Source organism: Papaver somniferum, chromosome 2 (genome assembly GCF_003573695.1).
Source record: "Papaver somniferum cultivar HN1 chromosome 2, ASM357369v1, whole genome shotgun sequence".
Lineage (NCBI taxonomy): Eukaryota > Viridiplantae > Streptophyta > Magnoliopsida > Ranunculales > Papaveraceae > Papaver > Papaver somniferum.
The window spans coordinates 58613320-58638888 of NC_039359.1; the positions used below are offsets into that span (position 1 = coordinate 58613320).

At 36.4% G+C, this 25569-nt stretch overlaps 1 protein-coding gene and 1 long non-coding RNA gene across 2 annotated transcripts; both read right to left on the minus strand.

Moving 5' to 3' along the window:
* Nucleotides 1-3632: 3632 nt before the first annotated feature.
* LOC113351131 lies at nucleotides 3633-7813 on the minus strand. Its single transcript, XM_026595181.1, has 5 exons — nucleotides 7549-7813; nucleotides 5124-5937; nucleotides 4802-5015; nucleotides 4565-4670; nucleotides 3633-4441 (listed from the first exon to the last, which is right to left on the minus strand). The coding sequence occupies exons 1-5, from the start codon at nucleotides 7811-7813 to the stop codon at nucleotides 3633-3635; spliced, it is 2208 nt and encodes a 735-aa protein (XP_026450966.1).
* An 8155-nt stretch (nucleotides 7814-15968) lies between these two features.
* Nucleotides 15969-16481, minus strand: LOC113353354. The gene is made up of 3 exons (XR_003361233.1): nucleotides 16471-16481; nucleotides 16324-16379; nucleotides 15969-16020 (listed from the first exon to the last, which is right to left on the minus strand). It is a non-coding gene; the product is annotated as an uncharacterized LOC113353354 (long non-coding RNA).
* Between the last annotated feature and the right edge of the window lie 9088 nt (nucleotides 16482-25569).

Below are 25569 nucleotides of genomic sequence, written 5' to 3' on the forward strand. Positions count from 1 at the left end.
TATTGATTCAATTGAAACTCCACTGTTTTGTGTGACTCTCTTAACATCCTTCGTAATAAACCTAGTGTCATTGATAAGCAAGCCTTTATATGATATGCAATTTTCTAACGACCCATATGACAACCATTCTACCGTGTGTGATATTGGCATGCCTTGTTCAATTTACATCTTAACCTACAAATGTATAATCTCAGGACATAAGAATATAACTAAATTTATTATCTAAGCATAAGAAGTTAGATTTATGTGATGGTGTGCCTAACATGGATTGTTCTATGTGATAGAATGAAACAAAATCACACGCATTTGTGTTTTTTGTAGTAGTTTTCCGCAGCAGCAAAATGTCCAAGTGTTTAAACTATACTAAGATGCATAATCTGACTAAGAGTGGACTAAACATACCTTTTGTTGAAACCAATCTGCAAATGTGTCAGACTGTATGGAATTGAGTTGTTCTTCACTAGTAATTGCCCTCCCAGCAGGATATTTTAACTCGTCCATATGCATTCTAAGACAAAATTAAAATTAGAAAATGAAGTATTAATTGACAGACCATTTTTAATAAACGTGAACATCACAAAGGAACAAGAAGTTAGAACCAAGTGCTGTTGTTTCTTCTCTAACTAAATGTGCAACAACTCCAAAGCGTCGTCGACAACCTGAAAGTGCTAAAATGTCATCACCAACTACAAAGAGACAGGCTACTAGGAAGAAGAATGTGCAATCTGAAAGTGCTCAACATTCACAGACCACAACTACAAAGTCCCAATCAAAAAGCTCTGAAGGAGATACTGAAAAATCTGGAGTGGGGCGAAAGAATGTAAAGCGGAAACTTGATACAAGCAGCATATGCCCATGTCTGAATGTTCAACTTAGGGATCCACACGACACTCTCGCAGATTTTCAAGATCAAGAAGAAGAGGAAGAGGAGGAGGAGGAAGCTGTGGAAGAGGATAACTCTGATCATGTGGAGCCTGATGTGGAAGAAGAGAATGATAATGGTAATGGTGATGAGCCTGAATTGGAAGAAGAAAATGATAATGGTAATGATGATAATAAGGAATGTGAAGAAGGAAAAGAAGCGAAGAAAAGAAAATATGTTCCACGTGGTCCAACCCAGATGTATGCACTGAAGTTAGATTCTGCTGATCCGAAAAGAACAATTTCCTTCAACTCTAATGAAAAACCGATTGGTGATCCATCTGTGCAACTTTCCAGTGTGCTAGGGGTGCTTGTTCTGAAACTTCCATTAACGTACAAGGATTGGAGACTTGTCCTTATGAAGCCAAAGAAAACATATGGAAGATAGTCTCGGTTCGCAATTGATAACTCTTTAACTCTTTTCATTCGTCAATAATTATTTAAGTCATAGTCAACAATTATTTAATTCATAGCATATTCTTATTCAATTATTTAAATTTATTTGTAGAACCGATTCATTGTGCCTGAGTATTACAAAGACTATTATTTCAGCAAGATGGGAACTTATCTTAGAGAAGCAAGGTCAAGGAAAGCTGGTTTGGTACTCGACGCTTTGGATCGGCTACAAGGGGAAGAACAAAAGAAACGGCTGGAGAAGTTAATACCCAGGACCATGATAGTTAGGGAGTGGGAAGAGTTTGTGAAACATGTAGACTCTATTGAATTCAGAGTAAGTAATTTCTATTATATAGAATGCCTATATATTTGTATTAAAAACTTTAAAGTCTGTCAAATGATTTTTTTACTTTTCTATTCAGGTCAGAAGAATAAAAATGCAAGAAAATCGTTCAAAACACACCACCCCACATACCATAAGTCGAGAAGGTTACGCCCGATTGGAGGTGAAATTGGTATGTTCTACAGTCTTGATATTCACCATGTGAAAGCTATTGCATCGCTAAAAATATAATTGTTTGAAGTTCTCTACAAAGTTTTATCTTAGAAATATTCTGAGATAATACCATGTTGTTATGCTATTCTTGATGACTCATGTATTGATACATTTATTTGGCAGCAAAAAGAGCAAAACACAACCAAAGAGATTGATAGAGCTATAATCTGGAAAGTTGGTCATAAACAGCACAAAGGAAAGAAACCACATCCTGGTGTTGTAGAAGCTTTGGTAAGAAATATTCTCATGTTATTCATTCACTCAAATTCGCACACTTTACACTTCGGACATATCATCACACTCTACTCGTGACTGTGCTGACATCACCAAATACGTCATCTCAATTTTTCTATGTGCGATGATCTTCGCTTGTGTTAGATGATCTTTGTTTCACATACATAATGAATGTGTGATATTTCACTCCTACATATTCATTAGGATGTTTGTTTTTTTTTTACTCAAAAAGGTCTAAATTAATTAATATATTAAAGAGAAAAAACATAGCTACCACAAAGAAGTGGAAAATCTGAAGCTGTGTTACAAAAGAGGCTACAAAGTAACCCAGAACACCAAAAAAAGAAAGAAAGAAAGTAAAACTAGCCTTAATCTAAGATTAATAGGGCATTAACACAAATTTCCCCAACAGAAAACCAAGTAATACCCAACACTCCATTCCAGTTGAATAACAAAATATTCATAGAGATGTTCTCAAAATTTTTTGTACCTAAAGACCAATTGTAACGCAGGCACTTTACTTCATTCAAAAGATGATTGAACTGCTTGTATTTTCCTTGATGTAATATGCCATTCCTTTCATTCCAAATTACCCACCATATGGCAAAAGAAATCATGTTCTAAAGTTTGTGTCTCTAAGAATTACCTTTCTTTCTGTTCCATTACCAAATGGTTGCCTTGACATCTTCCCTGAAGACCCAAACAAGCTTAAAACTTGTGAGGAAGAAATTCCAGAGCTTTCTTGTTTCATGACCATGTAAACATAAGTGGTAATTAGACTTAGGTGCCTTCTTACACATAATACACCCATTAATAACAATAGAGTTATGCAGAGTATCAAATGTTGGTGCTGCATTGTAGCACAGATTCCAAGTGAAAAAGAAAACCTTTTGTGGAATTCTTGGATTCCATAAACTCTTATGTGGAAATCTGATGAACCATGCCACTTCAATTGCACCATAACAAGATTTTACAGTGAAACTGTTACCAAGATTCTAAGACAGGTAGTCATCCCCAGCATCAGTTAAAATTAGAGCATTTCCACCTCATCTTCTTTGAGATTTCTACATAAATTGAAATCCCAAGCATTGCCATTGTCAGTAGCCTTTACCACATATCTTATAGTAGCATGTTTATTTCTGGATAATCTGTAGAGATAAGGAAATATGCTATCTAGTGAATTTGCTCCAATCCATATATCATTCCAGAAGGAACATCTGTTACCACTTTGAAAATGCATTGTAGATAACTGCTTAACGGTTCTCTTGGATTTTAGAATACCAGACCATAAACTCTTGACCACTGAGCTTTTAGTATCATTTGGAAATATAGCATTAACAGAACCACAAAAATTTTGATGCACAATTAGTCTCCAGAATTCCCTTCTTTCTATGTTGTATCTCCAAATCCACCTAGCATGTAAAGCTCTATTAATGAGTCCCAGCTTTTTTACTCCAACACCACCTATTTGTTTTGATAAAGAGACTATTTTCCATCCCACCCATCCTCTATTTTTTTCATTAACCTAAAGAAAGCTTCTCATATGCTGTCCATTTATTTTTTTTATAGAAGCAGGTATCTGGAATAGTGAAAGATAGTAAATAGGAAGGCTACAAAGGACATGTTTAATAAGAATCAATCTTCCTCCTTTAGACAGGTATCTTCTTTGCCAGTTTCTCAATCTTTTTTGGAATTTCTGCAAAATCACCTCCCATACTGTTACTGACTTTGACTTGCTACCTATAGGAATTCCCAAATAGTTTAGAGAAAACTGCACTACTGGACATCCAAAACTTAATGCACACGAGTTGGCAAATTGAGCATTTCCTATAGCAACCAAAGAACTCTTCTTGAAATTCACTTTTAAGCCTGAAACCATTTCATAAGCAATCAATAGATTCTTAAGGGTTGTAACTTGTTCTTCACTGTCATCTAGAAACATTATTAAGTCATCAGCAAATTGCAGATGGTTTATGGTGTCACCATTTGCAAAAGACTTGAAACCTTGAATAAGATTTAACTCGACTGATTTTTGTATCATAAAGGAGTGAACTTCCACCACCAAGATAAATAAGAAAGGTGACAATGGATTACCTTGTATGACCCCTTTACTGCTTCTAAGAAACTCAGAACAAGAACCATTTAAAGAGATAGAGAATCTCACAGTAGAAATGCACCAATGGATCCATTTTCTCCAAAAATTCCCAAAGACAAATCTTGACATTTTATAATCTAAACAACTCCAATTTATGTTGTCAAATGCTTTTTGAAGATCTACTTTGACAATAAGGCCAGGATTATTTGATCTTTCTCTTGCATCTATCAACTCAGAAGCTACAAGAATTCCATCTGTAAGTTATCTTTCATCAACAAATTCCCCTTGAAATTTTGAAATAATGGAAGGCATTAAAATTTTCATTCTATTTGCAAGGCATTTAAAGATAATTTTGTAAATGCCTCCAATAAGACTAATTGGCCCGAAGTTATGCATAGAAACTGCACCCTCAATTTTTGGCAGAAGAATGATGTTTGTGCAGTTAAGTCTCCAATCAAGAGTGATGGACTGCCAGTAGAATGAAATTCATGAAAAACATTCATTAACTCAGGTTTGATTATATCTCAAGAATATTTAAAGAATTCCATTGTATAACCATCTGGACTCGGAGATTTGTTCAACCCAAAAAATTTAATAACATTGGTCACTTCTTCTTCAATGAAAGGTTTCTCCAGCATAATGCTGTGCTGCACTGACATAGAAGGGAGATGCATATCATCAAAAGTTGGTCTTAGAGCATGGTCTTCTTTGAAAAGATCAATGTAAAACCTCTTTGCTTCAGCATTGATAACATCTTTGTCATGACACGTATTGTCATTTATGACCAAAGAAGTAATGCCTTTTGATCTGTATCTGCAAGAAGCATTCTTGTGAAAGTATTTTGAGTTTTTTTCACCATCCATAAGCCACTGACCCTTGAATCTTGCATGCTATTTTATTGCAAGATTAAGTGAAGCAGACTTATGACGAATTCTAAAGTCCTCTCTTTCAGCAAATTCTTCTTGTGATAAACCATTTATTTCTTCTAAACTATCCATCACATCAATAAGATTCTCTAGTCTGTCCACCTCAGCCTGTAAAGAACCAAAATTTTCTCTACCCCATTTTTTGATGAAAAATTTCAATCCTTGAAGCTTTTTTGCAAGAATATAACTTGGGTTGCCAGAAAAAGTCAAGTTATTCCACCAAATTCTCAAACTATTTAAAAAATCTGGATGAGATAAGAAATAATTCTCAAATCTAAAAGGAGATTTGAAAGAAGTACCTCCATTCCAGCTCAAAAGGATAGGAGCATGATCAGAGACAGGTCTTATGAGTCTTGTTTGCACCAATCCTAAACATTTATCTTCCCATTCCATAGACATGAAAAATCTATCTAATCTCTGAAGAAGTGGAGAGTTTTGAGAGTTTTTCCATGTAAATCTTCCTCCTCCCATTGGGATATCTAACAAATTTTGGGAATCTAAGAAATTCCTAAAATTCTTTATGTTTCTTTTATTTCCACCAGCTCTATTTCTCTCAGCCTGACATAAAATAACATTCCAGTCTCCACCAACACACCAAGGTTCATATATTATGGTACGAATGTCTTCTAATTCTAGCCAGAATTGAGAATAATCAGCTGGATCAGAAGCACCATGGACTGAGGTAAAAATCCAGGTAAAACCATCTTTGATGTTTCTAAATTTGATAGTCATGGAAAAAGCACCCCAAAGAATCTCCTCCATATACACATCACCACCATTCCATAAAGTAATATTACCTCCAGAGTTACCTTAAGAAGGTAAATAAGCATATTCACAATTGTTACTGCCTCTCAAAGATCTTATTAAAGTCTCATTCACTTCTTCCATTTTTGATTTTTGAATGGTGCAAATAGGAACTCTATTTTTCCTTATGGCTTGTTTTACTGCCTGAATTTTTAGCTCATCATTCAAGCCCCTAATATTCCATGACATGATGTTAAGATCCATTTGACAAATTATACCTAGAAGCATCAAAAGTATCTTTTAAAAATTCTTCCTCATATGCATAATCATAATCATCCAATCCATCTAAATCTTCAAACACAGTTTGGATATTACTCTCCTCAGATTCCTTTAACTTCAGAAGGAGATTCTTACAGACATTGCGATAATATATATTGTCGCAATTAATACCCAATTTTTTATTAAAAGAGATATGAAAATCTACGATTTTTTGAATTTCAATCTCCTGAGATGTATTAATTGATCTTTTACATTCAACGACTACATTTTTAGGAATAAGCACTGTGTCAGCTGCATCGGTGCCTTTAATAGCATTTGAATTTTCAAAATTTGGGCGTAATTTTGATGGGAAGAATTAGCCTGATTAAAAGACAAGGAACCAAAATAAAAATGTGAACCATTGACTCCACCCCCGTCTGATTGACACGCATGCGAGACAGAACGGAGTGAGTTTTGCTCAACATTTTCTCTTGACTCGGAGATCAATGAATCCTGGACTGGTGATGACCCTGATTTACACGCAACCGAGACAGCCAAGTCACATTGACTCATAGATTCTAAGTGTTGTACGTCTTGGGAAGAAACACCCACCAAGTGCACCAAATTTTGACCTACAACTTTCCTTTTTTTCCTTCTTACTCACTACGGGAAAAATCATCATTGACGACACAAGATAAGCGTTGTAGTACACCTACGACAACTCCATTTCATGCATTGTGGAACGGTGGTATTGTAGAAAGTCCAAGTTTTTCTACAATGGTTGACAAGTGTTGTAAAGGGTGATGTGATTCATGGTTCGACAATAGTTTGTCAATGTTGTGATTCTCTTTCGATTTTTTTTGATAACCTAACACAACTCTTGCTTGTATTGTAGAACAATCATGGACAATATAAGTAGCATATCGTAGAAATTTTTAACACAACACTTATTTAGTATTGTGAATATTACAGTTAGTACACTTGTTAGCATTGTAGAAGTACCTTGATACAACTATACTATGTGTAGTAGGACTATCTTGGACAACACATAGTTATGATTGTAAATAAACTATTTTACAATACTTGTGAATAAGATCAAACCCATATTTCAGAATATATATTTCACTTTTGTCACTACTATATGTGAAATGTAAAGAAACAACTAGATTAAACTGAAATGTAAATAAACAATTGGATTAAACTGAAAGACTCAACAGAAGTTCCCTTCTTTACATCATCACCTATATTCAAAACGAATATTCAAAATCTTACTACAGAAGTTCAAGTATAAACAATAGAAAACAACATACCACTAAACAATATAAGCAACAACAATCTGCTTCTTTCTCAAACAAATTGATGTCGCCAACTGGAACAGTATTTTGAGGCATCCTAACTCTTAACTGGTTACCTCTGACATCTTCTCGATCTTCCATGCCCATTAAAGTATTTTGAGGAATCCTTGCAATGTTGATACACCTTGACCTTAACTTCCAGGAGCCATGCAGCTACGAGAGCATCAACATCTGATAGATAAGGTTCAATCACAAGAGGTCGTCCATAGATAACAACAACAACACACTTGATAGAGCCACAAACGTTCTTCATAGTGCTCAAACCAGGTTCAGGAATTGTTAAGTTAAGGTTGTCCCCCGTTGTCTCTGCATATGGTTGCTCGCCCATCATGAATTTTACCTACAAAATTCTCTTCACAGCATCGTCAATCCTGCTCATGGGGATTACGTTCTTCCCAACCAGGTAGGTTAGATCATGGATAAAATCAGTGTGGTTCATTGGAATCATGATCTGCAGAAATACCCAAAACATTTAATATGTCAAAGTAACTTACTGTAGTTCTAACATTGAACTTTTAGTTTATGTCAAAATGGCCATCATACCATGTCAATGCCGGCATTAATCCCAGAATGGACGGAGTATGGTAGGCTTTGGGATATGTATAAAATAAGAGCAAAAGACAGCCTACAGTGATACCTGCAAGTGCACAGGGTCAATTTTAGCTTGTGTGCAAGAACAGGGTCATTCCACAGGGACTTGGGTGTATTGAAGTTTCCTAGACTAAAGTTATCTAAACAAGTAACTAAGTGGCAGTGAGATAGTGACAGTGGAGGTTAAACTGTGTAAGAGTGAACAATGGTTGTAACTGAACTAGTGAAGGCAGTGAAGTAAATGTGATAGTGAAGCAAAGGTAACTGGAAACAAAACCAAATAAACCAAGGCTTTTAGCCAAGGGCAGGGAGGAGAAGAAGTAACAAAACAGTTAAAAAAAAAAGGAAAGAAAAGAAAAGCAAAGCAAAGCCAAGGCAATGGCTTTAGGCATTCATCTAGAGTGGGAAGAGAACCAGCTTGCTCACAGTCACTAGTGAGCACTAGTTTCTCCCCACTTCTCAATCAACTCAATGCTCTAAGGCTCTAACCTAGCATTGACACACAACAGTAAACTAACCCTAACATGAAATTAAACCATAAAAACAGGAAATTAAACATCACACATGGAATTAAAACATAACAATTGAAATTGAAATTGAAAATTAAAACAAACCTAAATTGAAACTGGAACTAAATTGAATTAAAATTAAAATATCAAAACTGAAATTTAACCCTAATTGGTTACTTGGTTAATCCAAGAACACCTTCTATTCGACACCCTTGTGTTCAATTTATAAAAAAAGGGACCTATGAACCCTAAATTAAAAACCCTAATTTTACAGACCTAGGGTTTGATTTTTTTACCTAATTTGATTGACAGGTCTTCACCACATCGTCGACCCATGCTTTATCTCTCTGCTCTGATTCTTCTCACGCTCCTGCTGCTGTGTCTAGCATGAATTACTTAATCAACTCCACACCCTAGGGTTCAGAGGCGTGAGTGTGGGTTTGATGAAACAATAAAGGCTAGGTGGATGGGTTTTTGCAGATATGGGGGGTAGTTGGTGGCAGTTGGTGTAGGTGGTGATTATGGTGGTGGTTGAGGATTTGGTGGCGGACATGGGTGTAGCAGGTAGAGGAGCAGGTGATGGAGGTTGCTGTGAAGAAAAAGGAGAAGAGAGGAAATCGAGTGAGAGAAAAGTGTGATCGGTTAGGGTAGATAGGGTTTGGTGTTCCGGTGTTTATCGGACTCATCAGATTTCGATGTTCGGCGAGTGATAGGCGTTGGATCGATCCATCTGAAATGCATCCAACGATAATATGGAACATAGCCTTCAGCAACCGTAGGATGATGAGATACAACGAAACTAACGGCGTGAGATGGAGTTAGGTGCTGTAGTGTTGGTCAGGAATTTCAGACTTTGATGTACTGGCGATGCTGCGACCGTAGGATGCTGAGATGATCCAATCTGACGGCTGAAAATGAAGGCGGGTATGGATATAGGAAATGGATTTGGGTAAGGGTTTTGGTCCTTGGGTATGCCAAGCCCATATCTTCTTTAAGAACAATTCTTCCTCCTTGAGCCCATTCCTAGCTTTTTGGACGTGCGCTCCATTCTTTGCGGCTTTTCACTACTTTTCTGCTCTTTTCCGCTCCGCTATTCATCCAAACTTTATTTATTACCTAAAAATGCCAAATTAATTAATAAAAATATATTATTCTTGAAAACAAAGAAAATACAGAATATGGGATAAAATGTAGAATTAATGCACAAAAGATGAGTTAAATGCCAACAAAAATATAAAATATGCACTTTTTAGCACTCATCAAATACCCCCAAACCTGAATTTTACTTGTCCTCAAGTAAAACAAAACTAAGGAAATCCTAACTATACCACTGTCGCTGGTCTCTCGAATGCATTTAGCGTATGCACTAAGCCTTTTAAACCACTAAGTGTCCCTAGTGGACGAGTGAAGTCTCGTGAAGGTTTACTAGAGTGCCTACAAACCTAGGACAAAATATAAGCTCAGATTCCATCAAATGTGACATGTGCAAGACAGTTTAAGCTCACAGCAAAATGGAGATGTCAATCTAGCTATGAAGGCACAATCCTAGCACTGATAACAAAAAAAGACATGTGATAAGAGTGTAAAGTGTATCTACACATGTGTAAAGAAAGATCTGAAGTTATGACTAATCACCAAGAGATAGTTTCTCAGGCTAAGAACCAAGGTCGAAATCTAGCTAGCTGTCCGGACTTTACGAGAATTGTGAATGAGTTGGAGGTATTTCACAATTACTCGCGTTGTACATCAATGGCATACACCCTCCTTGCTTATTACAAAAAACACAAAATGACTCTTTACATGACTCTTATTTACATTGACTATTCTCTTTTTATTTTTGGAACAAGAGATGATGGAATTGATAAATACTTGATTTTTTTGTATTTTTCTGATATTTTTTTTTCTCTTTTTTTTTTTTTTTTTTTTTTTTTTTTTTTTTTTTTTTTTTTTTTTTTTTTTTGAACAAGGAAACACTTTTGATACATATACAAAAGGAAACAAAAATTACATGACACTTTGCAAGAGGTAGCCCTTTTTGATGCACCCAGTTAAATTCGATGGTTGTCTTTCTTAATGTAACCTCCACCTTCTATCCCAACCAACCAAAGAACAAGCTAGTCAAGTTTCGTTCAGTATTCTAAAGTGATTGGCAATCGTAACTTCCTATCAAACACCTTGAAGATCGAGGCCATACATGTATTGGTAGATCGTGCGCGTGCAAATTTCTTATCACTATGTGAATTGTGCTAGAATCAGGGTGCCTAAATATCTAGACTAAGACTCCTAATAATACATATTTGCACAAGAGTCAACATTTCAAGGTAAATGAGCTCCATTTTTTTATTTTTTTTCAATTTTTAATTTTTTTTTGATTTTTTTTTCATTTTTTTTTTTTCAAAAAGAAGGAGTTCGTTTTCAATTATGGCATATTATCATGGTATCTACTCTATACCCCCAAACCTAAACTAAACATTGTCCTCAATGTTTCAAAATATGGAAAGAATTAAAATGCAACATATGGAAAGGGACATGCTGAGTAGAGTAAAAGGAGAGAGAATACCCGATTTCGGCGAAAGCAGAATTAAAACTCCGTTATTCAAGGCAAAAATCCAACATATTTCAGCCGAGATCATATTGGATTAGCAAAATATATACAAAAGGAACAAAAGGGTTTTTAAGAAATTTTATCTACTGGATTATATACAAAAATTCACCATACACTAACAATCTAAAGAGTTGAGGATCAACCCAAAAGACGAAGTGTAGACATTTCAACAGCTTCACACAATAATAATATGATAGAAACGCAAGTGAAACTGTGAAACAAAATGAGCTACCCCCAAACCTGGATTTTCAACGTATAAAATTTTGGAAACAAAATCTCGCAGTTTTGGGGGTTCATCATGCAAAAGGTCTAGCTCGAAATGAACTGTGCTAGGGACGGGCAAACATGCAATTTCCAACTGTGGTTCCTCAAAGATATTATACTTAGAAGCAAAATAGTCCAAAAGGACTTGGGAAGCATACAGTTCCAATCCTAGATTAGGATTTTCAGAAAAATTGGTTTTACAATATTGGTACAAACCAAATCTAGGTTGGGTGGAAGGCCAACAGATTGTGACTCATGTAGGAGAATAGGTGCGTCATTATTAATCAAATCAAAATCTCCTAAATCATCTACACATGTCACATCATGCTCACAATCATCAATCAGTTTAGCAAGTTCACACTCAGAATCATCAACATCATCAACAAATTTATTCTCATGCATCGGCAAATCAGGAGAAATATCACAATGTGACCTAGGTAAGAATCAGACACATCAAATATATTTTCATGCATATTAGTGTCTACAGAAGATTCAACTATTCCTATGTCATGCTCATCTTCACAGAATAATTGTACGAATCCCATGTCAATATCAAAATCATATGAATTACAATGAGTATTAGAAAAAACAACATTCATGAAGGTCGAGGGCGAGAAGCCATATGTTTTTGAACCAACAGGTTCCACAATATTTTCATGTTCTTCTAACATATCATCATAATCATCATAATCATCATCATGGTAGCATGCATATTGGTCCTCATTAACAGTGGTGGTGTCATTAGTCGATTCATGTTCCTCTAAATTAGGTTCATATTCAACATTATTTACATGAATGGGACTAGACACTTCATTAGGGACAACATACATTTCCTCATGAATTTCCTCCTTTTGTCGGTGAAGCAAAATCTGATCTAAATGTGCATGAATTCGTGATGTAGATCTATCATAGTCTTGCTTACAGAGTCTTAAAGCTTCTGTGGTGGAGTCTAAATTCATGGGAGTACAAAATTCTTCATGTTCAAATTGTGGTGAATGGTACATGTGTGCATGGTCATTAGGGTTTACAAAATATTGATCGCAACCCTCAAAGGATTGATTATGGTCCCAATGACTACCATTCTCACAATTTATGGGCATTTCATACCTTGGATTTTCTCTACATTGCCTAAAATTATGCAAAATATGACAATTCTCAACAGGGTGGTCTAAACTACCACATGCGGGACATGCATAGATTTCAGGTTGCCTAAGAAAATTAGATGTGACAGATTCCTCATGTGATTGCATTTCTAAAGCTGTGATTCGAGCTTCTATTTGATCCATAAGTGATGATTGTGTGAGTGAGGCACTAGCAAAATGTTCATTTTCACGTTGCGATGAATGACGCATGTATGAATAGTCATTAGGGTTCATGTATTGCGGCTCGGGACTTTGAAAATGTCCATAATAATTCCTATGACTATTGACATCATGGTCCGTGGAAGGTTCATAACGTGGCACATGCCCATAAGCAAGTTCTCTAAGAGTTTTATTTCCATCCCCAGGAGCAGACCAAAATCCAGACATGATTGGCTCAAAAGCTAAGTAACTATGTTACAAAGCCCAAAATTTGGTTTTTAATGGGTTTGGATTTTTGGGAAAAATTTGGTTTTGGTGGGAGACATTTGAAAATTTGGTTTTTTTTTTTTTTTTTTTTTTTTTTTTTTTTAAAACTTAGCCTAGCATAAATTATCACACCCCACAAAAGAAAATAAAAACAACAATAAATAATTACAAGCCCATAAAAGAAAGAAAAAGAAGAAAAAGAAAAATTATTACAAGCCCAAATAAAAAATAAAGAAAAACAAAAATTATTACAAGCCCACAAATTAAAAATGGAAGCCCACAGGTTGGGTTCTCTTAATGGGTTTAGGCCTACCTTTGAAGCACAGCCCAGCTGCTCAGTTTGGTTGCAAAATCCCAGTTGGGCTTTGGATCATCCTAAGCTTTGGCTTTTCTGAGGCCCAGTTGGGTCACGACTTCTACTCCAACAACACCAGCCCAGCCCAGATCAACAGATCAGCAGCTCATCAAGGCAGGTTCAGGCTTCAAGCAACAGTTCTGGCACCAGCAGTGTTTTGTTTAACTCAAGCCCACAGAACTGACTGTGTAGCAACTTCAACAGCTGCAGTCTTTGGTTCTCAGTGCTGCTAGCAACAGCTTCTCAAGTCCATTAACAGCTCCTCAGGTACCTGCACCAGATAGAGTTAATTAGTTCTTGCAACAACTCAAAATTGGCTCAACAGAGATAGCCAACATAGCACAGAAACAATGGTTCAGTGCACAACAATGGGAATGAACATAGAAATTGCAGAGATTGCAGTTCTTAGGAACCAATTTGAACTGGTGCAAAGTGACTATTGCATAGCCAAGAAGAACAAGATTCAGGTGCAGTGCAGCTACGTTACACTATGATACAATCAGATTTGTAACTGAGATGCTGCTGTAAGCAAGAAAAGAAATGGAGAACAGGACAAGATGCAGTGATGCAGTGATGAAAAGTATGCAAGTTATGATGCAGAACAGTATGCAAAGAAGATGCAAAATGCAAATGCTACTAGAGCAGAGAAGATGAAGATGTAGTGATGATGCAAATGAACAGCAAGAGAAAAAGCTAAAAGATAAATGCAAGTACAACTAAGAAAGTGCAAGAATAGCTAAGATACAAGCCAAGAAACTTCAACACACAACGCCAAGTCCCCGGCAGCGGCGCCAAAAACTTGGTAGGCTTTGGGATATGTATAAAATAAGAGCAAAAGACAGCCTACAGTGATACCTGCAAGTGCACAGGGTCAATTGTAGCTTGTGTGCAAGAACAGGGTCATTCCACAGGGACTTGGGTGTATTGAAGTTTCCTAGACTAAAGTTATCTAAACAAGTAACTAAGTGGCAGTGAGATAGTGACAGTGGAGGTTAAACTGTGTAAGAGTGAACAATGGTTGTAACTGAACTAGTGAAGGCAGTGAAGTAAATGTGATAGTGAAGCAAAGGTAACTGGAAACAAAACCAAATAAACCAAGGCTGTTAGCCAAGGGCAGGGAGGAGAAGAAGTAACAAAACAGTTAAAAAAAAAAGGAAAGAAAAGCAAAGCCAAGGCAATGGCTTTAGGCATTCATCTAGAGTGGGAAGAGAACCAGCTTGCTCACAGTCACTAGTGAGCACTAGTTTCTCCCCACTGCTCAATCAACTCAATGCTCTAAGGCTCTAACCTAGCATTGACACACAACAGTAAACTAACCCTAACATGAAATTAAACCATAAAAACAGGAAATTAAACATCACACATGGAATTAAAACATAACAATTGAAATTGAAATTGAAAATTAAAACAAACCTAAATTGAAACTGGAACTAAATTGAATTAAAATTAAAATATCAAAACTGAAATTTAACCCTAATTGGTTACTTGGTTAATCCAAGAACACCTTCTATTCGACACCCTTGTGTTCAATTTATACAAAAAGGGACCTATGAACCCTAAATTAAAAACCCTAATTTTACAGACCTAGGGTTTGATTTTTTTACCTAATTTGATTGACAGGTCTTCACCACATCGTCGACCCATGCTTTATCTCTCTGCTCTGATTCTTCTCACGCTCCTGCTGCTGTGTCTAGCATGAATTACTTCATCAACTCCACACCCTAGGGTTCATAGGCGTGAGTGTGGGTTTGATGAAACAATAAAGGCTAGGTGGATGGGTTTTTGCAGATATGGGGGGTAGTTGGTGGCAGTTGGTGTAGGTGGTGATTATGGTGGTGGTTGAGGATTTGGTGGCGGACATGGGTGTAGCAGGTAGAGGAGCAGGTGATGGAGGTTGCTGTGAAGAAGAAAGGAGAAGAGAGGAAATCGAGTGAGAGAAAAGTGTGATCGGTTAGGGTAGATAGGGTTTGGTGTTCCGGTGTTTATCGGACTCATCAGATTTCGATGTTCGGCGAGTGATAGGCGTTGGATCGATCCATCTGAAATGCATCCAACGATAATATGGAACATAGCCTTCAGCAACCGTAGGATGATGAGATACAACGAAACTAACGGCGTGAGATGGAGTTAGGTGCTGTAGTGTTGGTCAGGAATTTCAGACTTTGATGTACTGGCGATGCTGCGACCGTAGGATGCTGAGATGATCCAATCTGACGGCTGAAAATGAAGGCGGGTATGGATATAGGAAATGGATTTGGGTAAGGGTTTTGGTCCTTGGGTATGCCAATCCCATATCTTCTTTAAGAACAATTCTTCCTCCTTGAGCCCATTCCTAGCTTTTTGGACGTGCGCTCCATTCTTTGCGGCTTTTCACTACTTTTCTGCTCTTTTCCGCTCCGCTATTCATCCAAACTTTATTTATTACCTAAAAATGCCAAATTAATTAATAAAAATATTTATTCTTGAAAACAAAGAAAATACAGAATATGGGATAAAATGTAGAATTAATGCACAAAAGATGAGTTAAATGCCAAGAAAAATATATAGAAATATGCACTTTTTAGCACTCATCAGAGTAAGTATAGTTGGTACCTGCTGGTGAAGTAATCCTGTCAATACCTTGCCAATCGGAAATGACGAATCCTTAACACATAATTCAAGCAATAGAAACAACAGTCTGTCAGTCATGCCTTCATTTTTCTTGGTCCAAATTAGTTTAGCTAATGCTGGTCTAGTTCAAAGAGGGTTTTCTATCTACCCTGAAATTAAGAGTGTCTTTGAGGAAGTTAGTAACAAGATCACGGTTAGCATGCATCTCTTCGCTGTTCCAGCTTGAGTACGAAACCATGATGGTTGATACACCCTTGATGATTGAATTATAATAACCAGGCATATGAATACTGAGTAGTCCATGCCAGTCAGTCACTGTGTTGTTCTCGTTAATACCCTTTGTTGTGCCACCATCACCAACGAAATGCTTTGCACAAGCAGCAACCTTGTTGCTACAACACACCAAACAAAATAATAAGTCAATCCAAATAAAATTATATGATCTTCTTGCAATGAAATAGTAAAAATGATGTGAAATCTTACTTTCCACCAACATAATGAACTCCTTTCCGAGAATCCGCGGGAACATCTCCTTGTAAACCAAGAATAATCTCAGTCATTTCCTGAACATGCTCTCTCTTTAAAAAAACATTGCTTCAATTTCATCATGCTTAGTATGCAAACAAGAAACAAAATTGTCAAAAACCCATTGTAGATAGAATCAATTAAAGACCCACAAGTCACTGAACACGAATAAGAAGGAATAAACACGGTAGTTAATCATCACTGGGAACTCAACAATTTCAAATCCTGATAAGAACCCTAACCTCTAAAAGCATTGAATAACAAAAACCCTAAACAAATAATTCAATTAGACCTCTATATCATTTCCAAGATTCAATTAGATTATAAAAAACCCTTAAATCCCCACAAAAATACACAAATATATAAACCATGACTCCATAAACTTACCATAAGATCCCCTTTTCTTCCACCTGAATTCATCTCAGCATCTCTTCTCCACTGTGCTCGAGATCAATACTTATTCAAGCTTCATCGTCGATAGAAGCAATCAACAGCTATCTCCCATTGATTCAACACATAAGATCTCATTTCTTAATAACTATCTTTAAGATCCAGTGAATACAAACAAAATAAGTATGCGGGCAAGCAACAAACCTGCTTGTGCATCGGTGCTTCACCATATGCAACAGCGACTTTAACACCAGTCTGATAAGAGAACTTTTTCGCTTCATCATGTATCTACAGGACCACAAAACCAAAAATGAGTAATTAGAAGTTAGAAAAGTGTATCTACATCACTAATAACAATCATTAAACAGAAACTCAAACAAAGAACTTAGCAATTTTCACCTGGCAAGGCAACTCTCTAGATACCCTCCTCTCCTCCTTCAATTTCAGTAGCACTTAATTCAGCAAATTTTTCAGCAACATCAAATGGGTTTGGCTCATAAGTCCTTCTCCCACCACCACCACTACTACCACCACCACTAGCACTCCATCTACCTCCTCCTCCTCCACTAGCACCACCTCTAGGTCTAACTCAGGCGGTACCTGAAATTGCAAATCAAAACAATGACAAAGAAAAAAAAAGTAAAAACACAAAGTGAAAAATCCCAAACATTATACACAAATAATACGTACAATCCAAATATTGTCAACACCACCAAGTGCAGCAGCAGCAAGCTTTGATCTAAAAGGATTCCAGACTTTGTACCCAATCACTTTACTACCACGACCTCCTCCTTTGTTGCCTCCTCTGCCTCTACCACCACCACGGACTCTAATTTTTCAAATCAAACATTCCCATCTCTAATCCTTCCCTAAAACCTCAATTTCAATTTCAGTCACTTGATTCAATTACATCCAAGAACCCTAATATCTATTTTGGGAAAGAACAGAAACCCTAGCTTCTCTAATCTTCATTAAAACTCACACATCAATCACTAATTCTTCCTCATCATACTGTGTTCACAAAACCCATCTTTAATTTCTCCATTTCTAACTCAATTAACGATTCACTGAGAAAACCCTAGTTCTCGATTCATAACAGGACTCAATCTTCTTCTTCATAATTAGCAGAAACACCAACTCCTTCTTCTTTTATACATCCTCACGATTTAAATTTCCTCAATCCATACCTAAATTTCACCTCTAGATTTTCAACTGAAGAAGAGCAGAGAAGAAGAACGAAAAAAAAAAGAAAGAAGAAATCGCATTTTCGATGATATTTATCGATTTCCTCAAGAACGGAAATTGCAGATGAGAACTAATATGGGTCGATTCAATCAAGAAATGAAGATGAAGAAGAGGGATTGAGAGAAGAAGAGAGGTGTTCTTCGGGGGAGAGGAAGAGGAGAGGAAGAAAGAGAGAAAGAGATAGAGTTCGAGTGGTTGAGGGAGGGTTTGGTGGGTGAATGAAAATGTTGGACGGACCAGATTTTGTTTGATCCACTCATACGGATTGGGAAAATAATTTCACGGTTGAGATTGTATTTTGGGATGCTCATACGGATTAAGAAGCATGTGTGTTTTTCGTTGTTCTAATACGCACTCATGTATTCGGTTTTATTATCAACCTTCGACACGAAAAAAATCCAAATAAAATATGAATAAATTTAGCATATTGTTATCGACATTCTGATATAAAAAAATCCAAAAAACGTATAAGAATGAAGCTGAAAAATAAGAAATGAATTCGATAATTGGTGTGTTTCTTTGTGCTTTCTCTTTGTGCTTCCGGTTAGAATTTCGACTAGTTACATAGGTCATGAAGTAATTTCGACTAGTCATGCAGGTCATGAAGTAGCTTTAGTTCACATTAGTAGCACAATACATCATTGAAATCGATAAATATGAAGCTCAGTGTCGATTCAAACTTCAAATGTGGTATAACGACATACAAACTATGAACCAAGAAGCTCTGAGAGGGTTCTGACTTCAAACTTAGCATGATACATCATCAAAATCGATAAATATGAAGCTCAATGTCGATTCGAACTTCAAACTTTGTATAATGCATATAATCTATGATCCACGAAGCTCTGAGAGGGTTCTGACTTCAAAATTAGCATGATACATCATCGAAATTGATGAAAATGAAGCTCAGTGTCGATTGAAACTTCAAGTTCGGTATAACGACTTACAAACTATGAACCAAGAAGTTTCAAAGTGCACAAAAACGATGAATCCAACCATTTACTGGTAAGATTCCATGGAAATATTCTACGAAACCTTAAACACACACAAAACTTGGTAAGAACGATGAATCCATCCATTTACAGGTAAGATTCCTTCGGAATATTCTATGAAACCTTAAACAAAATATATTTTTGCATATTGTATGCATACCAGGCTCTGAGATCGAAACCTGGCCGGGAGTGGACTACTATAAGTCAGAAACTTGGTAAGAACGACAAATCCATCCATTTACAGGTAAGATTCCTTCTACGAAACATTAAACAAACTCTATTTCTGCATATTGTATGCATACCAGGCTCCGAGATCAAAACCTGGCCGCGAGTTGACTACTCTAAGTCAGAAACTTGGTAAGAACGACGAATCCATCCATTTACAGGTAAGATTCCTTCGGAATATTCTACGAAACCTTAAACAAACCCTATTTCTGCATATTGTATGCAAACCAGGATCCGAGATCGAAACCTGGCCGCGAGTTGACTACTTTAAGTCAAAAAATTGGTAAGAACGACGAATACATCCATTTACAGGTAAGATTCCTTCAGAATATTCTACGAAACCTTAAACAAACCCTATTTCTTCATATTATATGCATACCAGGTTCCGAGATCGAAACCTGGCCGGGAGTTGACTACTACAAGTCAAAAACTTGGTAAGAACGATGAATCCATCCATTTACAGGTAAAATTCCTTCGGAATATTCTAAGAAACCTTAAACAAACCCTACTTCTGCATATTGTATCCATACCAGGCTCCGAGATCGAAACCTGGCCGCGAGTTGACTACTCTAATTCAGAAACTTGGTAAGAACGATGAATCCATCCATTTACAGGTAAGATTCCTTTGTAATATTCTACGAAACCTTAAACAAACCCTATTTCTGCATATTGTATGCATACCAGGCTCCGAGAACGAAACATGGTCGTGAGTAGACTAGTATAAGTCAAAAACTTGGTAAGAACGACGAACCCATCCATTTACAGGTAAGATTCCTTCAGAATATTCTACGAAACCTTAAACAAACTCTATTTCTGCATATTGTATGCATAACAGGATCCCAGATCGATCCTGGCCATGAGTGGACTACTATAAGTCAAAAATTTGGTAAGAACGACGAATCCATCCATTTACAGATAAGATTCATTCAGAATATTCTACGAAACCTTAAAAATTTGTAAAGATGAACCCTTTACATGTAAGATTCCATCAGAATATTCTTTGAAACCTTAAACAAACCCTCTTTTGGATATTTCTACCCAATCTCAAAAATCCTAAATTTCTAGAATTTAGTGGGAGGTATTAGAGAAAATAGTTTTTAGCATAAGTGAGAAAAATTTAGTAGAACCGGAGACCAAAATAATTTTTAGCAGAAGTGAGAAAAATTTAGCAGAAATGAGAATCCCCCAAACCTCATTTTTTCCCACATTCTATATTTTAACTTCAACAACACTTATAAGTGTTGTTATACGTTTCTATTAAAAAAAAAACAAAACCTAAACTTGTGAACGGTAAGGATGGTTGATGAGCTAGACATCCATGCATTAGGTTCATGTTCGAATCTCCCCTCTAACGTATTTTTCATTATCATATTTTTGTGTTCTTCAACAACACTTGTGAGAATTGTGATAGGCTAAGTCACTACATTTATGAAACAAAGTTGTTATACCTAAATGTCGTCACAACAGTTTTGCTAAAGGAGTTGTCGTTTGTTTTCTTAGCGCAACCCCTTGTTCCTAAGGGTTGGTTGTGATGATATACGACAACTCTTCCTTTGAAACCAGTTGTAAAACATAGGACTTTCTACGATGTATAGCGAAGTGTTGTAAATCTCCAGTTGTAGATGTATATTTTTCCCGTAGTGACTGTTATCTAAAGATATGGATCAGTAGAGTTTATAAGCAACCCTGAGTCAGATGGATCAACTCGAGTTGTGTCAGGAGTAATTGAGCGGCCCCTTAACAACAACGTGGCTACTGGGGAAAAAACCTCAGTATTCAAACTTGGCGCCGAAGAATCCGCCCTATTTGAATTCAAAATATATTGAGGTATATTTTCCGTACTAGAATGAGAAATCCCCTCTATTGACTTTACGTTTTTGTGCGAGGCTGAATTTACGGATTGATTAGATGAAATGTGTTCGGGAGAAGAGGGGATTTGTTGGATAGTATCCGCCATCATAATCACATATCTTAACTTCTTCTTTAGATCATGATCAAGCAGGAAATCATCTTGAATCCATTCAATGTATTATTTTGACCTTTTATTGAGTTCAAGATAGTTTGGTAGTATAAGAAGGACTTGAAATGCATAGCCATATTTATAGTGGTTATTATATATTTCGGGAAGGATTAAGGGATACAAATATTTATAGAAGTATCTGATAGACTTCTGCTTCAAAAACCCAATGACTCTAAGTTGCAGACTGTGTATTCAGATATAGATTGAAACAGTCAGTCAGATGTTGCAAACCAGTCTAAGTGACTATTTAATTGAGAAGGGATAAACAAGTAGAGTAATATTCCCTTTGTATTTACAAAGAAAATAACTCTGTGATTTGGAATCATAGCTATTTATATGGACGATATGGACATGATGGAAACTCTTGCTGAATTAAGGGATATTACAAGATATATGAAATCTAAAATTCGAGAAGAAGAATCTTGGGTAAACTCCATATTGTCTAGGTCTTTTAGCCAAAATACCAAGCTTGTTGTATATTATTCCACCATTTTGTATATATTCAAAAAATTATCAGGCGATTTGATTAGGATATGCATACTGCTAGTTGATTTCTAAAGGATGTTGGGCATGGTTGTTTCCTAGCTTAATGAGGAACTTAGCTTAATCTTGGAATTTTTCTCATCTGACCGACACGGCAGTTGTATAAACTACCCTACTTTTGAACAACGATACAGTTTTAGGACTGATGGTGATTCGGGTTCAGATGCTAAAGCTTTGATTTTATCATGGGCTGTAGCTACAGGTAAAAAATTTCTTCTATACTCTCAAGTTCATTTCAAAATTGGGAGTCCATTTTTCATGTAATTTTGTATTTTTAGGTGCCTTTTCTTTTCTCCTTATAAATTCCTACATTAATATATTTCTCTTTTAATCATAAATATAATAAAAAAAATGTGATAGTTTAATTATCGAAACGATCGACAAGAGCTGGTTCTGGTTCCACAAGGATTAATAAGAAAGAGAAATTTGAATTATTGCGCGTTTGGATATATACAAATCTGTTTCGGACATCTGCTTTTTTAGAAATAGAAATCAGAAGTAAAACTATTTTGTTTCATTAAAAGTTGACTTTTCTGCTTCTAAAAGTCGTTCTGAAAAATTATTGTCAAACTAACTTCTAACTTTTCGACTTCCAAAAGTCGAAAACCAACTTCTGAGTGTGCATCCAAAAATTCAAAACATTGATTTTACTGTAAAAATATTTCAGTCCTGAGGAACAATAAACATTTCATATGTTAATATATAAATATTTTATTATATACAGACAAGTATTGGTTGATCGATTAATTTTTAGATGAGACCTTGGAGAAAAATAATGATATGGAGGCAAAGACGAGTGAAATAGCTTGGGTAAACGACTCAAACCCTTGCGAGATTATAAAAATTCAAGTATCAGTGAGACAATCTGCCAAGTTTGAACCAGTGATACAACCGACTACTGTTTACAGCTGCATTATAGTTCCCCAGTTGCTCACAGTCTGAGCAGAAGTAAATAAATTCGAAAGTCTCTAGCTCAAAACTCCAAAGAACGGGTCTGTTTCACTTTGCGCGTGAATTTGCAGCTCAAAAGTGGGTGTTCAGCTGTACGGTTCAGACTCAGAGTCGACTACGAAAGATGATTACCCAACAGATGAAATTCTAAAAAAATGAAATAACTATTATCTTACAAAGAAATTTACCTAGTAGAACCGTGGCTTTTATGAGCTTATACGTCTGTCGACAAGTTACATTAGGAAATCTAATTCGGACTGTTAAACTAGAATTAAGAGTAGTACATGGGTAATAAAAACCGGCACTATCATTTATCCACTGATTTTCTTAACCGAGTAAAAACTAGTCAGGTTCATTATAGTCCATCTTGTTTGTTCTACGGCAATTAAAAACAAGGTACTTGGGAAGCTGTAGAATTTATATTTTTTGACACCACTGTAGTTGCAGGATTACCACGGCTACACCCTGATGATTAACTATGAAGTATCTAAGAAACTATGCTGAAATAATCAAGATCTTTTATTGAAAACATATAGAAAATACAAAGGAGATATGATGAAACCCTTGATAAACATGAGCACAGAGATTCTAATGTAGTTGTGAGAATAATTCTCTGTGTATTCATTGATAGGCAATGGTCTGATTTATGCAACTTTACACAACTAGATAAGGCAAATAAAAGATACACCTAACAATATCCAGGATATATACAACAAGAATATATATGCAGTTACAACCAAATAACGATACAATAATGTCAAGATATATGATATCTTGACCATATCTTAACACCCCCCCTCAGACTCAAGGTGGTGGAGTACACATCTTGAGTCTAGAAATTAAGAATCGAAGATGAGCTGCAGAGTGAGTCTTGGTGAACAGATCAGCCACTTGAAATTCTGATTTGTCATGCGGAAGAGTGATTGTACCTTGCTTAAAATGATGACGAGTAAAATGACAATCTATCTCGATATGTTCTGTATGTTCATGGAAGACATCATTGTGAGTAATTTGAATAGCAGCCTTGTTATCACAATACAGTGGTGTACATGCAGAAATTTGAACTCCCATATCACAAAGAAGCCACTGTAACCAAATGAGTTCAGATGTGGTGTGAGCAAGAGCTCTATACTCTGCTTCAGCAGTTGAACGAGAAACCACACTTTTCTTCTTACTTCTCCATGAAATCAACGAGTCTCCCAAGAACACACAGTAGCCAGTAATAGATTTTTTGTCCGTAATATCCCCAACCCAATCGGAATCTGAGTAAGCTTGAAGAGTGAGATCAGAGTTGGATGAAAAACACAGACTTTGATGAAGATACCCCTTGATATATCTGAGAACAACTGCATAATGAGAATACCTTGGAGCAGACATAAACTGACTGACTATGTGAACTGCATGACTTATGTCTGGTCTCGTAATGGTGAAGTAATTTAGTCTCCCTACTAGTTGACGATACAATGTTGGATTAGACAATAGAGTCCCATCTGTAGGACTGTATTTTATATTCAATTCAAGAGGTGTGGCAGTTACCTTATTGTCAGACAGCCCTGCACGCTGTAGAATCTCAGATGCATATTTGACTTGTGATATGAAATAACCAGCGGGTGACATGCCAACTTCAATGCCAAGAAAGTAACTTAAAGATCCAAGATCTTTCATCTTAAAAAAATCACTGAGGTATGATTTGAGTTCAGTAATACCTTGTAGGTCACTTCCAGTAATAACCATGTCGTCAACATACAAGAGAAAAATGATAATTCATTTTTCTGATGACCTGACGAACATAGCTGAATCACAGAAGCTTTGTGTAAAGCCAAACTGTATAATTGCATTGCTAAACTTCTCAAACCAAGCACGAGGAGCTTGTTTGAGTCCATATAATGCCCGTCGAAGCCTGCATACTTGATTAGGTTCATGATGCAAACCAGGAGGAGGTTGCATGTAAACATCTTCTTGTAACTCACCATGAAGAAAAGCGTTTTTCACGTCCATTTGATGAATCCCCCATTGTCGTGATGCAACAACAACAAGTAATGTACGAACTGTAACCATTCTGGCTACTGGTGCAAATGTTTCTTCATAGTCAACACCATACTCTTGTGTATAACCTTTTGCAACAACTCGTGATTACATCGTTCAAACTCACCATATGACTTGGTCTTAACTTTATAGACCCATATGCTTCCAACAACTGATTATACAGGAGGAAGATCCACCATTTCCCATGTCCTTGCCTCTGCATGTCCTTCCAATTCATCATCAATTGAATCTTGCCATTCTGGAATGGCTGCAACTTCTCTGTATGTTTTTGGTTCATAAAATGACAAAATAGAAGACAAGGAACAATGATAGTCTGCATACTTAGCTGGTGGTCTTCGATTGCGAGGTGGCAAAGAATTTTTTTCAGAATCAGGATCTCGTTCCTGAGTTGCACTGTCAGGTTGAATCGTAGAGTGGTCTTGATCATTAGTGTTTGGTGGATGAACAGCTAGAGGAGATGGACTTTCAGGAGTAGATATATGAAAAGTGCTAGGATTGGATTCACTAGGAAATGGATCAGAATAAGTGAAAGACTCAAAAGATGATGATTTGCTGCTTGGAAGTGACCAGAATGGAAGTTTCTCCCATAATGTGACATGACGAGAGACACAAATCTTTCTATTAACTGGATCATAACAACGATAC

Excerpts from the sequence above, each read along its gene's own strand:
- LOC113351131 (XM_026595181.1), bottom strand. The coding sequence starts at position 7,813 with ATGGGCGAGCAACCATATGCAGAGACAACGGGGGACAACCTTAACTTA. Across the intron at positions 4,671-4,801 it reads TTGAAGAAGAAGTGACCAAT|TCCATCACTCTTGATTGGAG; the intron begins GTTATTAAATTT and ends TTCTACTGGCAG. Across the intron at positions 4,442-4,564 it reads GCCAATTAGTCTTATTGGAG|CTTCTGAGTTGATAGATGCA; the intron begins GCATTTACAAAA and ends GAATTCTTGTAG.